At 45.3% G+C, this 13,082-nt stretch overlaps 1 protein-coding gene across 2 annotated transcripts in view; it reads left to right on the top strand.

The window, feature by feature from the left end:
- Positions 1-12,488, top strand: part of VCL (vinculin) — a 112,007-nt gene extending 99,519 nt beyond the window's left edge. Inside the window, exons 17-22 of one of the 2 annotated variants that reach the window (XM_005699223.3) lie at positions 107-231; positions 1,928-2,113; positions 5,246-5,449; positions 7,442-7,645; positions 8,048-8,152; positions 10,401-12,488. In XM_005699223.3, the coding sequence (XP_005699280.1) occupies positions 107-231; positions 1,928-2,113; positions 5,246-5,449; positions 7,442-7,645; positions 8,048-8,152; positions 10,401-10,547 (971 nt within the window). In that variant the 3' untranslated portion in view covers positions 10,548-12,488. The remainder of the gene's footprint in view (positions 1-106; positions 232-1,927; positions 2,114-5,245; positions 5,450-7,441; positions 7,646-8,047; positions 8,153-10,400) is intronic. The other variant, XM_018042196.1, reaches the window with a different exon arrangement.

Here is a 13,082-nt window from a genome sequence, read left to right as displayed (position 1 = left end):
CAGCTTCACACTCAGCTTTTGTTACTGGAAACCAGTTCTTCTGCTGGACAGACAGTGCTCCAGGGTACTGACCTACCCAACTGAAAGTGAGGGTGTCTGTGTTTAGGACTGCAAAAGAGCTTCCTGGACTCGGGATACCGGATCCTAGGAGCTGTGGCCAAGGTCAGAGAAGCCTTCCAACCACAGGAGCCTGACTTCCCACCTCCTCCACCAGACCTTGAACAGCTCCGAGTAAGTAGATCCAGATACATGGGGAGAACTGAGCAGCAGGGTGTTGGGACTGTAGAGGCGGAGAGGTAGTCTGCTCTGGAGCCTCTGTCACTAAGTAGCTTTGTTTTATTTTACTTGAATCTCAAAGGCACAACTCAGCTTTCATTCTTGAATCTAGGGGAGTCCTAACCCAGTGCTTATGCATTGGGTGTGCTGGGTAAGTGGAGAGTCCGCGGTGTTGGTCTGCTTTGATGGGGAGTGGCTGGAGCAGAGGAGCTGGCTATGGTCATTGTGAATGTGATGAGTGATGAGTGAGTGGGGTAGGCTGGTGAGGAGTGGGAAAATAGCCGTATTGGAAACAGCTTGTCCTTAGGAATAGCTTATCAAGGCAATAATTTGATTTAATGTCCTGATTTACTTTCCCATATTTAATGTCCCAAGTTTGCTTTCCCATATTTAAGTTTCTAAATTTGTTGAGGAACAAATTTGGGTGACTGTGCCCATAGCTAATGACCAGTGCTTCCCCATCAACACTTCTTTTTTGATATGATTTGATTCTTTCCATCTGATGGACTGTGGGTGGGTGGTTAGAGTCAGGAGATGGCTGTTCTGGGGAATGGATTCTTATGGGATCAACAGAGTCCTGAGATTTGGAATCAAGAACTTAGAAGTCATTTGGTCTAGACACCCCTCACTGGTAAATGAGGAACCCAAGGCCGTGGGGAGAAGTTCCATGCTTATGCAGCTGCCCCTCAACTCTGGTCTGAAGTTAAGACCAGAACTTATATCTTCTTTGAGGATCTTTGGCTTGGTATTGCCATGCAGGCCTCCCTGGGATATGTCCAAAACAGTAGCTGCTAGTTTTTTGTGAAGAAAAAAGGAAGAAAATATGCTTCTGTTGAGATTGAAGCAGGTGGTCCTCATGCTCAGTGTGGATGACTGTGAATGTGGGTGACTTTTCTGGGGATGCTTTTTGTTTTAAAAAAAAAAAAACTTGTTTATTTTAAATTGAAGAATAATTGCTCTACAATGTTGTTTTGGTTTTTGTCATACATCAACATGAATAAGCCATAGGTATATATATATCCCCTCCGTCTTGAACTTCCTTCCTACCTCCCACCCCATCCCACCCATCTAGGTTGTCACAGAGCCCCAGTTTCAGTTCTCTGAGTCATACAGCAAATTTCCATGGCTATCTATTTTGCATATGGTAGTATATATTTCCACGCAACTCTCTCCATTCATCCCATGTCCACACATCCCGACCTCCCCGTGTCCACAGTCTGTTCTCTGTGTCTGCATCTCCACTGCTGCCTTGCAAAGAGATTCATCAGTACCAACTTCCTAGATTCCATATATATGTGTTAATATATGATATTTGTTTTTCTCTTTCTGATTTACTTCACTCTGTGTGATAATGCTCTAGGTTTATCCACCTCATTAGAACTGACTCAAATGTGTTCCTTTTTATGGCTGAGTAATATGCCATTGTATATGTACCACAGCTTCTTTATCCATTCATCTGTTGATGGACACCTAAGTTGCTTCTATATCCCAGCTATTGTAAATAGTGCTGCAGTGAACATTTGGGAACATGTGTCTTTTTCAATTATGGTTTTCTCAGGGTATTTGCTGGGGATGCTTTTTCGAGGAAAGGAAAGAATTCTAGTAGGGTAGTTCCTAGGCCTTTGCTTATAACCTAGCAATTCTTTCTTAGCTGACAGATGAGCTTGCTCCTCCCAAACCACCTCTGCCTGAGGGTGAGGTCCCTCCACCCAGGCCCCCACCACCAGAGGAGAAGGATGAAGAATTCCCTGAGCAGAAAGCCGGGGAGGTGATTAACCAGCCAATGATGATGGCTGCCAGGCAGCTCCATGATGAAGCTCGCAAGTGGTCCAGCAAGGTAAGTAGTGAAGCTCTTCTTGTTGAGAAAGGATGAAAAGCCAGACACACAGCCTAGGAAGAGTCTTTCTGGAAAATCACCCTCTCTCTGCTTTGGTTTGTGTTGTTGCCAGTAGTAGGATCATCTTCTTTCTTGTGGCTTAGTGAGATGTTTCTGGTACTTGATGGTTTCTTCTTCTAGCAGCTCAAGTGAGAGCTAGGACACCTGTGTTTGAGACGAAGGTTCCTTTCCTCTTTCCTCTGGAGTATCAGCTCCCCTGATGGTGGACATTTAGTCTCTAAGAAATTTCTCTTCTTTCTTGGGGTCACTGAGTGTTTTTAGAGGCTCTCTTGGTAATTCTCCACACTCCAAAGATGGCACAGTCTTCTGTGGGCTCTGCTAGAGCTATATGAAATTGTTTCATTTTCCTTCTCTTTTCTCATAGAAGCAGATATTTGGTATCTTAAAAGCTTTGTCCTTTGTCCTGTTATCAGAATCATCTTACCCTTCAGTTCAAGACAGCTTCAGGGTAACTCCAGCAGATCTGGAAGTGTAATGTTAACGTGGTTGGTGAAAATATGGATGCTATAGCAGTCGTGCCCCATGAATAACTTTTGCCTGCGTGTGTGCGCGTGCTCGGTTGTGTCTGACTCTTTGCAGTCCCATGGACTGTAGCTTGCCAGGCTCCTCTGCCCTTTCAGTTTTCCAGGCGAGAATACGGGAGTGGGCTGCTATTTTCTCTTCCAGGGGATCTTCTCCACCCAGGGATCAAGCCTGTGTTTCTTGTGTCTCCTGCATTAGCAGGTGGATTCTTTACTACTGAGTCACTTGGGAAGCCCCTATTTGGCTCTAAATGATGAAAAGTGAGTGGTAGCCTTTCTAGATAAGAGTTAAATTTATTTGCTAGTTTTAAGTCAGTTGTGTTTCTACTATGACCCTACATCTTTATTCCCAACATCTATTTTCCTTTTTTCTTTTTATACTCTCTGTCATCTCAAGCTCTTGTATTGAATGTAGTTCCCAAGGGACCTCCCGCACATGCAGCTGATCTTGGGTTTTTTTCAGGCTGGGAATTTGACCTTGGTTTTTTTAACTCTGTATTTTTCTGAACTGTTAGCTGTGAGTCCAGCTTCACAGAAGGAATGGTGACCTTGCTGGTGTTGGACCTGACCTGTGGACTTACTTACAATCATGTCTCTCCAACTGGGGCATGCATACCCCTGGGACCGTCAGCAGAGTCCCAGTGCATGTGGGGAGTTGAGTGGGGGTGACAGTGAAGGTTGGTTTTACTTAAAGATTTTAAAGAAAATTTATTTATTTATTTGGCCATAGCTCATGGCCTGTGAGCTCTTAGTTTCCTGACCAGGGATCGAACCCAGTCCCCAACAGTGAAAGTGCTGGGTCCTAACCACTGGACTGCCAGGGAATTTCCTAAAGAAAATTTAAATTTCATTACAATAAACTCAAATACATTGTTCAGAGGAACACAAAATATACATGAATTGTAAAGATAAACATAAAACTTGAGGGGTGGACAGCATTGGCCTAGATGTTTTATCCTACTCTGCTATTTGTCACCAGAAATCCTTAAATCTGACTGTGTCTGGTCGTTTGCCTCTGGGGGTTGCTGACTTCAAGCTGTGTGAAGTCAGTAGTTACTTGAACCATGTGTGTTTAGGGAGGTGGGGAGTGGGCTGTGTTTGTGTTTCTATCAGTCTGTCTTTGTACACTTTGGGACTCTGAACCCCACCCAGAAGGAGTAGGCTGGCCTTGCCTCTAAGGAATGGGGATGAGTCCTGGTTGAGACAGTTTAGGTGAAAGGATTTAGAAGGTACCTACACCACTTGTTGGTGCTGAGTCCTCCAAGTTAATAGTCATTTTTTGGAGGCAGTCTTCCTGTACAGATAAAGATTTTTAGGAGTTGTAGCAACCTCAAATAAAATATGACACAAACTCTTACTTTCTTTTGGTTAGAGATGTTTGTAGTCTGAGATTACATACCCTGAGATGTTTGATATAAAGAACCCATGTTTGCCATTCTTTATTTTTTATTTTTTTTGCCATGCGTTATATCAGTGGTTTGGCTTCACTGGGGGCAGTTCCTTTCATTTTCTTTCTCCCTCAACCTATTTTTAGCATCTGATCTCCCTGCTTCCTCCCTGGGCTTTCAGAATCCCATCCCTGGTATTAAATTAATTGTCTCCCCCAACACACAGGTCCCATTGTCTCATGGGCATCAACTTAGAGCTCCTCTGAACTCAGCCTTGGTCAGTTGACAAGTCCATGCGTTAATTATCTGTGAACTGTGTAAACTGAGTTTGGGCTGAGAGCGATTGGAGAGATTTAGGTTGTACCCAAAGAATAGCTTGCTGGGGCAGCATTAGTGATAGATGCAAAGTGAGGTTGTAAAGCGCTGTCTCTGAGGACCTCAGACAGGGACGAGTGCTCTGAAGTATGTTTTCCCTAAGGATGCTGGGTGAGGTGTCTTCCCGAGGCTCCCTCTAGCTGAGTGACTGGCGGGTATTTGATAAGCCCTCTTCACTCAGAGTTGTGTTTTCCTTTCTTCTTTCCTGAGTTGATATCTGTTGCTTCCAGTTTATCATTTTAGATTCTAGGACTCTTAACCTCAGCAAGAAAAAAAAAATTTGTTCTGGCAGAGCTGACCCAAGACACCTCCTGTGTCCAGGAAACTGCAGGACAGTGTCCATATGAGCCAGCAGGGTTTTCACTTTGTTCTCTTCAAAGCAGCTTGTGTGGCTGCATTTACTTTTCCCCTCTGAATTCCTTTTAAAGTTAATAGGCTACTGTTGATTGTTTGTTTGGCTTCTAAAAAATGTTCTGACCCGAGAATTACTCTTTGGTAGTAAGTGTATTAAAAAGGAATGCCACTTTCTTTCTTTGTATAAATATGTCTCTGGAAACCTTTGCTACTGGAGTAAGCAAGCCTCTTTCCCTTGCTACGAGCAGATTGGTGCTGGAGGCTGAGAATTCCCTTTCTGCGGAGCTTGGCTCATCTGACTCCTGGAGGGAATCCGTTGTCTTTCCCATCCTAGGCCAGCTTGGGTTACTAAACCAGCTGAAGCTCAGTTTCCCAAGCCCTACTGCTCTTACTAACACTGTCCCTGTTTCTCATCCTTCCTGCCATCGACCAAGCCGGGTAACCCAGCCGCTAAGGTGGGTATAAGTGTTGTAGCTGAGGCAGAGGCGGCTGATGCTGTTGGGTTCCCTGTCCCCCCTGACATGGAAGACGATTACGAACCTGAGCTGCTGTTAATGCCATCCAATCAGCCGGTCAACCAGCCCATTCTGGCCGCGGCTCAGTCATTGCATCGGGAAGCTACCAAGTGGTCTAGTAAGGTACTGATGAGCGCCCCCCAGTGGGGCTGCTCCCTATGCATCCGGCCATGTGCAGCCTTGACACACTGCATCACTCATGATCTGTGCGGGTCCTGTGAGTCTGGGCTGGGCGGGCATCTGTCTGTTTGCACCTTGTTGTTAGGACTGGCTTCACAAGTTTCATAGGTCTGCTCATGCCAGATTAATTGGATTGCATTCATGTTTGGGGGTTAGAGAGAGATGGGGTCACTGTTTGAAAGGATTCCTTTTCTTACTGACCTTGTGGCCGACATTGGAACCTTAAACCCGTTGGGAAGCTGTGATGCGTCTCTCAATGACTTTCAGGTCAGGAACCACTGTAGACCATTAAGAGGTCATCCGGCCTGATCACTGGGCTTTGCCTGCCCCCCACCCCCAGCTCCTCTCCGCTGACCTCTCACTGATGGCTCTGGCAGAGCTGATCAGGGGGAGAAGCAGCTTTACATGGCAGGGTTTCTGGGGAGGACTGCTTGCTGTCCTGCACTTGGCTGTGTGGCAGATGCTGGCCTTATTGGGTACCCACAGGGAAGGGAGCTTCACTGACTGCTTGATCAGAGGTTTCAGTGGGCCAGGGTGTGGGAGTGGGGAAGAGAGAGGGCTCAAGGCAAGACAGGAACCAACAGAGCTCTGGCCTTAGGGAGTAGAGGATGGGATCATTACATTTTCCCCCTTTGAAGGTGGCATGTTGCAAGAAGAAAGGTTTTGAGGAGTGATGCGTGATAAATAACTAACCCTGGCACAACACTATCCTCTAACCAAGGTCATGAAATCCTGGAATGATCCCAGGTCTGCAGTGGAAGAGGTGGGCCTAGCCAACCTTGTCTAACGTCCTCCTGTTCTCATGAGTTCTTCCCGTAACGGTGTTCTCTCTGGCCTCGATGACTGCCTGGGAGGTTACACACCCTCCTGTGTAAATGAGCAGCCACTTCATGGTGCCTGTGGATGCCTCTCACAGAGCACCCTGCTGTGGCATGGTTTGCGTATGCCTCACTGCATTGTCTAGAAATTGGAAAGCATGAGGGGAAAAATGCATAGGGTCTGGCCTTTTAGGTAGTTTTGAACACTGCATTTATTATTTTTGCTTGCTATCAGCCAAAAGATGAGCCTTTTGAAGGCGTAAATTACTTGTACATTATGACCCATGAGGGTTATAATGAACCAAAATGCCAAATCTAAGATAAGCTGTGATTAGTTGCAGGGGTTCCAGTTACAGCTTGACGCATGATTTTTATTTTCCCAAAGCCTCCCCTAGCATCCTCTTAGCTGAAAGTTTCTTAATTGAAGCCACTTAGCTGAGGGGACCGAAGAATTGATTTTGGGTATTTTTAAACGTGAAGAATGAAAATAACATGTTCCTTTAGGCTGACAGTACAAACAAGAGGCAGTAGAGAGAGGGAAGGAGCTGTCTCGGTCAGAAAAAAATCTTTTTCACCAAGGCTAATAATAGTTACTTGGTTTAAATTCTAGTTCAGCAGCGGCAATCCTTGGCTGCTATCTGTAACAAGGGTAAGGATGAAGAGGAAATGATTTCAGCATCTGGAAAGGCTCATCTGTATTTTTCCCTTCAGGCCAACTTTACTGCTTTCCCCCCACAGAAAGGAAAATGCCTGTTTAACCAATTCCTTGGGCCCACTCCCATTTTATTGACATGATTAACCTGGAGATGCTGAAGTGTTTGTTTAGTGCTATGCCTGGGGCTCACATGTTGCCCTTTCAGATTAATATCCAAGTCCTCCTTTTTTCGGTCCAGTGATCTCTCTCTCTCTCTCTCTCTCTCTCTCACTTTCACTGAATGCTAGGGTGAGTGCCCTGGCTCACTCCTCTCTTCTCCTCTGCTGTCCGTGTATTCTCTTCTCACCTCCCAGAGGGCTGCTAGAGCAGCAGGCTCCCTCCTCTCTTATCTCTGCTTCTACTTCGCTCCCTAACTTGGCCAGAGTATGGGCTGAGCTCACTCTGTGTCTTGCCTCTCTCCAGGGCAATGACATCATTGCAGCAGCCAAGCGCATGGCTCTGTTGATGGCTGAGATGTCTCGACTGGTCAGAGGGGGCAGCGGCACCAAGCGGGCACTGATTCAGTGTGCCAAGGACATTGCCAAGGCCTCAGATGAGGTGACTCGGTTGGCCAAGGAGGTTGCCAAGCAGTGCACAGATAAGCGGATTAGAACCAACCTTTTACAGGTACTCAGGAAAAGTGTGTGTATGTGTGTGTGTGGTGGGGGGAAGAGGGGGAGTGGCAGGGGTGGGGAGAAAAGTAGGGGAGAGAAATCCGGGTGAGCAAGGAGGAGGAGGCACCTCAGAATGTGAAGAAATAGCAGAAAGGGGAAATATGCATGTGAGTTTGGGAAAGACAGAGTTGGAAAAGTTTATTTCTGAATCAAATGAAAGAATTTTAATGCTTCCATTTCTGGACAGAGAGACTAGACTGATTCTAGGGGGAAAACAAATGGAATTCTGCTGCTGATATATTGAATGCCTTCCGCATGCCAGCCACTGAGAGTAAGAGGTGGATAAGTCTTGCCCTCAAGGAGCTTGCAGGCAAGAAAAACATAGAAACATACTCAATTCAGTTTTGTTTTTTAGGTTTGCGAACGAATCCCAACCATAAGCACCCAGCTCAAAATCCTGTCCACGGTGAAGGCCACCATGCTGGGCCGGACCAACATAAGTGACGAGGAGTCTGAGCAGGTACGTACCTGCTGCTTCTGATTTCTTACCAGCAGCTTCTGTGCCTCTTTATGGTGATTTAATTCAGCCTTGAGGAATGAGTATTCAGGACATGGGACGGAGTCTTCAGCTCTCTCAAAAGGGCATCTATGTTGGAGAGATGCATCAGAAATTTGGAAAGGGAAGTGAAAAGCTCTTGTGCAACTTTTGTCATTTTGCAAATGAGAAATGAGGGTTAGGGAGGTTGAGTGAATCAGCAGCAGTTAAGACTCCACTCAGTTCTTTTTCTACCTGGAATAGGCTTGGCTCTTTAGAGGCCTCTAGTGTGTGTTCAGTCCTGCCCCCTGGACCTTTTCGGCTGGAGAATTTCTGCTTCCTTGCCCTCTGGATGATAAGTACCTCAGGGAGGATGCACAGTGCTATCTTTTCAGGGGCATGAGGTGGTTAGGCCTGTGGTGAGGCGGAAATGACATCTCAAAGGAGGTGCTTCTCTTTTGTTTTTTTGACAGATACTGAAATAAAGATGGTGGGAATGTTTGCCTAAAGTGTTTCTTGTATGTATTTTGGCAATCACAGTTTGTTCTCTTCCCTGCCTCCTGGAAATGTGGCTCAGGTCTTTCAGAAAGCCATCATTTGGACACCTCTTCCTCTCCTAAACTCCCTCCAGTAGGCTGTGCTGTGAGCTGGACTTCCAGTTTCTTCTTATGGAAGACAGCACATCTTTTATTGAACTGCCCAGACAAGGCTTATCATACATTGGAATATGTATGTGGCACTGTATAATGTGCTATGTAGAGGAGTTAACAAAAGACACAGTCCCTCTCCTTGGAGAAGTCTGGGCCAGGAGACAGAGGGTAGGAGCACTTGAGAGGAGGCAAGGAGGCTACTTCTCTTAGGGTCAATAGTGCTGCCTTAAAAAAAAAGAAAAAAATAGTGCTGCCTTAACTACCATGTTTTAATTCACTAGCTCTCACCTTAACCCTCTCGTCCCCTAAACCGTGCAAACTGGATCTTCACCTGTAACTTCCGTGTATTCTAGGCAGGGTTTGGGCACTTGGCTGTTTCCTGTCAGGTGATCTCTTCTGCCCCAAGGAAAGGAAATAGAAAAGACAAGGAAGGAAGGGTAAGACTCAAGAGTTTCCGACCTTATCATGTAATCAGTTAACCAACAAAAATGTACCTTGGGAGTGTCTACTATGTTCCATTAAATATTCTAGTAGAAAAAGAAGAAACTGACAGTGTGGTAGAATGGAAGAGACACAGGACTGCAAGTTAGAAATTTGAGGCCTTATCCTGACTGTTGTGTGAGTTTGGCTGGCAACTCTCTGAATCTTTTTGGGCCTCAGCCTCTTTGTTGACCAAGTGAAAAGATTAACTGATCGGGACTTCTAGTCCATAGTTATGCCTCTCAGAGCCCATAAACCGTCTGATACCGCATTCACAAATTTTGTGAGCTTTTTTTTCTGGGGAGAATCCACAGCCTTCATTAATCTCTCAAAGGATCTGTAGCTCAAAAATATATAAGAATTTTAAAAACTACTGGGTTAATAGATTGATGTTACTAATGTGATCTCAGTCCTGTATTTTTTATGTTTAGAAGACTTACTTAGATTTTCGTGGATTTATAAAGTGGTTGGTTGATGTGATTACTTTTTCATCCATTAATTAAATATTTATGAAATGCCTCATGTGACAGGCACTGACATAACACTAAAATACAGTAGAGAACAAAACTGACAAAAATTGCTGCCCTCATGTTACTTAAATTTTAGATAAAATTAGATAAAACATCAGATGAACAACCTAGATAAAACATAGTATATCAGCTAGTGATGATGACTTCTATAGAGAAAAATGAAGACAGAACTGGAGGATGAGGCACACTGGGAGTTGGGAAGGTGGTTTGTGACTTAAAATAAGGTGAGCAGGAAAAGCCTCAGCAAGGTGATAACTGGGCAGAGAGATCTGAAGGAGGTGAGCGGTGAGCCGTTGGGATACCTGAGGGAAGAGCATTCTAGGCAGAGGGGGAGCCCAAGGCAGGGGCTTGTTCAAACATCGGCCAAGGAGTATACACTAAATGCCATCTGAGAGTACAGTCCACAATCAGCGATGGTCCAGTTTGGGGTTCTTTTTGGTGATCCAGCTGTAAACCACCAGTGACCCCAGGCGCAGATGGGGTAGACTGCATTCCATTCCTGGCTTAAGCCTGTTTCAGAGGCAGGGCTCCATCAGGGACTCTGAGTAATGGAGAGCTCCTCTTTCCTTGCAGGCCACAGAGATGCTGGTTCACAATGCCCAGAACCTCATGCAGTCTGTGAAGGAGACTGTTCGAGAAGCAGAAGCAGCTTCAATCAAAATTCGAACAGATGCTGGGTTTACTCTGCGCTGGGTTAGAAAGACTCCCTGGTACCAGTAGACACCTGGTTGGACCTGGCTAACACAGAAGCAAGCCCCTGCTGCACAGAACGAAAATGATCTGGTTCCAGGAGCCACCCAAGATTGCTGGGGGGTTGAAAGCCACCATCCTGGCCTGACATACAAATTAGAAAACATTTACACTCTTGTTATGGACACTGAAACGTGTCTCCGTTATAAGGCCTGTATTCTCAAACACGGCTTTACTTATGCACACTCTTTCCCAATAGGCAGACTGGGTTTCTAGCCCATGGACTTCACATAAGCTCAAAATCCAAGAGTGAACACTAGCCTGACACCCTGCTCTGCCCTTGTTCCCTAGAGGACAGCTCCCTTTCCGCCTCTACCCTCTCATTCTTTCCACTAGGCTTCCAAGACCCAGGGCCAGGCAAGTCAGTTAAGGAAATCACTGTGCCTCCAACATTTGTTTTGGGCTTTCCATGTTGCTGCTGACCCTGCCTGCCTCTCCTGGCTGTGCTTCCTGGGTCTTTTTCAGATGTGAGCTTCACTGTGGCAGGGGAAGGTGGCCTCTGGGGAGCCCCAGCTTGTGGGGCCTGAACTCACTCGCTTCCTTTCCCTAATTCAATCCTTCTAGTTTCCCACAGAACACAGCCAAATTTCACTTTGTCAGGAGGAAATCACTGTATCATGTGGTTCTGTCTTTACCTCACCCCAGAGCAGTGTCTGTGCTAGGAAACCTTTCCGTCCCATCCCCTGCCTTGACCCGCCAAGGCAGCCATCCCAAGAACACACTGTGTGTCCCGGTGCTCTCTGCCACTGGAGAGGCAGAGTAGCCGGGGCGTGGCTCTGCCCACCCTCCTGGCAGGGCCACTCCACGCTTTGTCACTGCCTGCAGAGGTCTATGCTGAGGCCTTATTCATTCATTCTTAGCTCTTACTGTTATTTCTGAGCTGAAATGCTGCATTTTATTTTTAACAGAATCATGTTTCCTGTCCTGGCTTTTGTATTCTTCCCTCAAACCCTTCCTAGACAAGATTTTAAAGATAACTGTTTGTTTTGTAATTTTGGAAGATCCTTTTTATCCTTTTGAAATTCAGTCCTGAGAATTGGTGCTTGCCCCCAGGAGTGTTTAATGGAAAGGCAATCCTGTCTGAAGGACGCTTCCTACCTAAGGGAGGTGGTACTTGCAGACTGGAATTCTGGCACTCTGGGGGATGAGTCAATGGGAAATAGTCCTCAGAAATTCCTACCTCCCTTGGCCAACAACAACCAAGTCCCTTGCAACCTCCCCTCCCTCCCAAGTACAGCTGTTCAAGGGAGTAATGGGTATAATATTTATCACCATAAGTTTCCTATTAGCAAAGTGAGAGAAGGGAGCTTTTCCTTTCCTGTACTTTTCACTGCTGTCTAAGCATTCCCCAGCACATGAAACTGTATTTCTTCCCAAAGCCAGAACTGGATGAGTAAAGGAATAAGACCCTTGCCTGAATGTCCTCCCCACCTCAAATGTATGTTAGATCCTAACATCGAATGTGTAAAACTTGTCTTAAGTTGGTACTGTACACTCAGGCTTCCTCTATTACCTTTTAACTGATAATGATTTTCAAGGCCCTCGGCATCTTTGTATAGTTGCTTAACTGATATAAATGCAATATTAATGCCTTTAAAGTATGAATCTATGCCAAAGATCACCTTTTGTTTTACTAAGACTACTTAGAGGAAGTAAGAAAAATCATGTTTGCTCTCCAAGTTCTTCCAGTGTTTTGAGACACTGGTTTACACTTTACGCCAATGTGCTTTTCTCTAATATCAGTGCTCAAGACACAGTGAAACAAATTAAAAAAAAAAAAAAAAATCCCTGAATGCTGATTAGAGATATCACCACTGAAAAACTACATTTATAAGCCAGAATTTGTTATATGCAAATATTTTCTGCCTCTTCTGTTTAAAACAATAAAGTACATTTGTATAAAGCTTTAAATGATGGGTATGTTATTTCAGCAATAACTTAAAAAAAATCCATGTATTTATCTCTTGGTTGTGCTGGGTCTTCATTGCTGCACGGGGTTTCTCTGGTTGCGCTGAGCAGGCCACTGCGGTCCTTCTCTTGCTGTGGAGCACAGGCTCTGGAGCGCGCAGGCTTCAGCGGCTGTCGCTAGTGGACTCTAGGGCATGGGCTCTCACAGTTGTGGTACATAGGCTTAATTTCAGCAAGAACTTTTAGATCAGGCTTCAATTTTGCTCTGAAGAACAGCAAGTGAAGCTAATCCTCAAAAATGAAGAAATGAAAGATTTTTATTTAACCCAGTATTGTACTGGAAGAAGTAGAAACCAGTGGTCATACATTGACTTCACAAGTTCTGTGTAATAAAGGACAACTCGGGGGATTATACACTAGGAGCAGAAATGACAAGGCTAACAGGAGGAGGAAAGCAGGCCGACGGTACAGACCATCCCCTGCTTGGAGGAGTCTGTCTTAGAAGAGTCAGCTGTATGTGGAGGCCATCACTATCCCCTAAGAAGCTAAAGCTGTTACATGTGCAGGAATATTGTGAGTCTACAGGTCAGAGTCTGA

The sequence above is a fragment of the Capra hircus genome, chromosome 28, assembly GCF_001704415.2.
Source record: "Capra hircus breed San Clemente chromosome 28, ASM170441v1, whole genome shotgun sequence".
In the NCBI taxonomy this organism is placed as follows: Eukaryota; Metazoa; Chordata; class Mammalia; order Artiodactyla; family Bovidae; genus Capra; species Capra hircus.
Note: the sequence above shows the minus strand (reverse complement) of the source record. Positions and strands in the feature narration are given on the sequence as shown.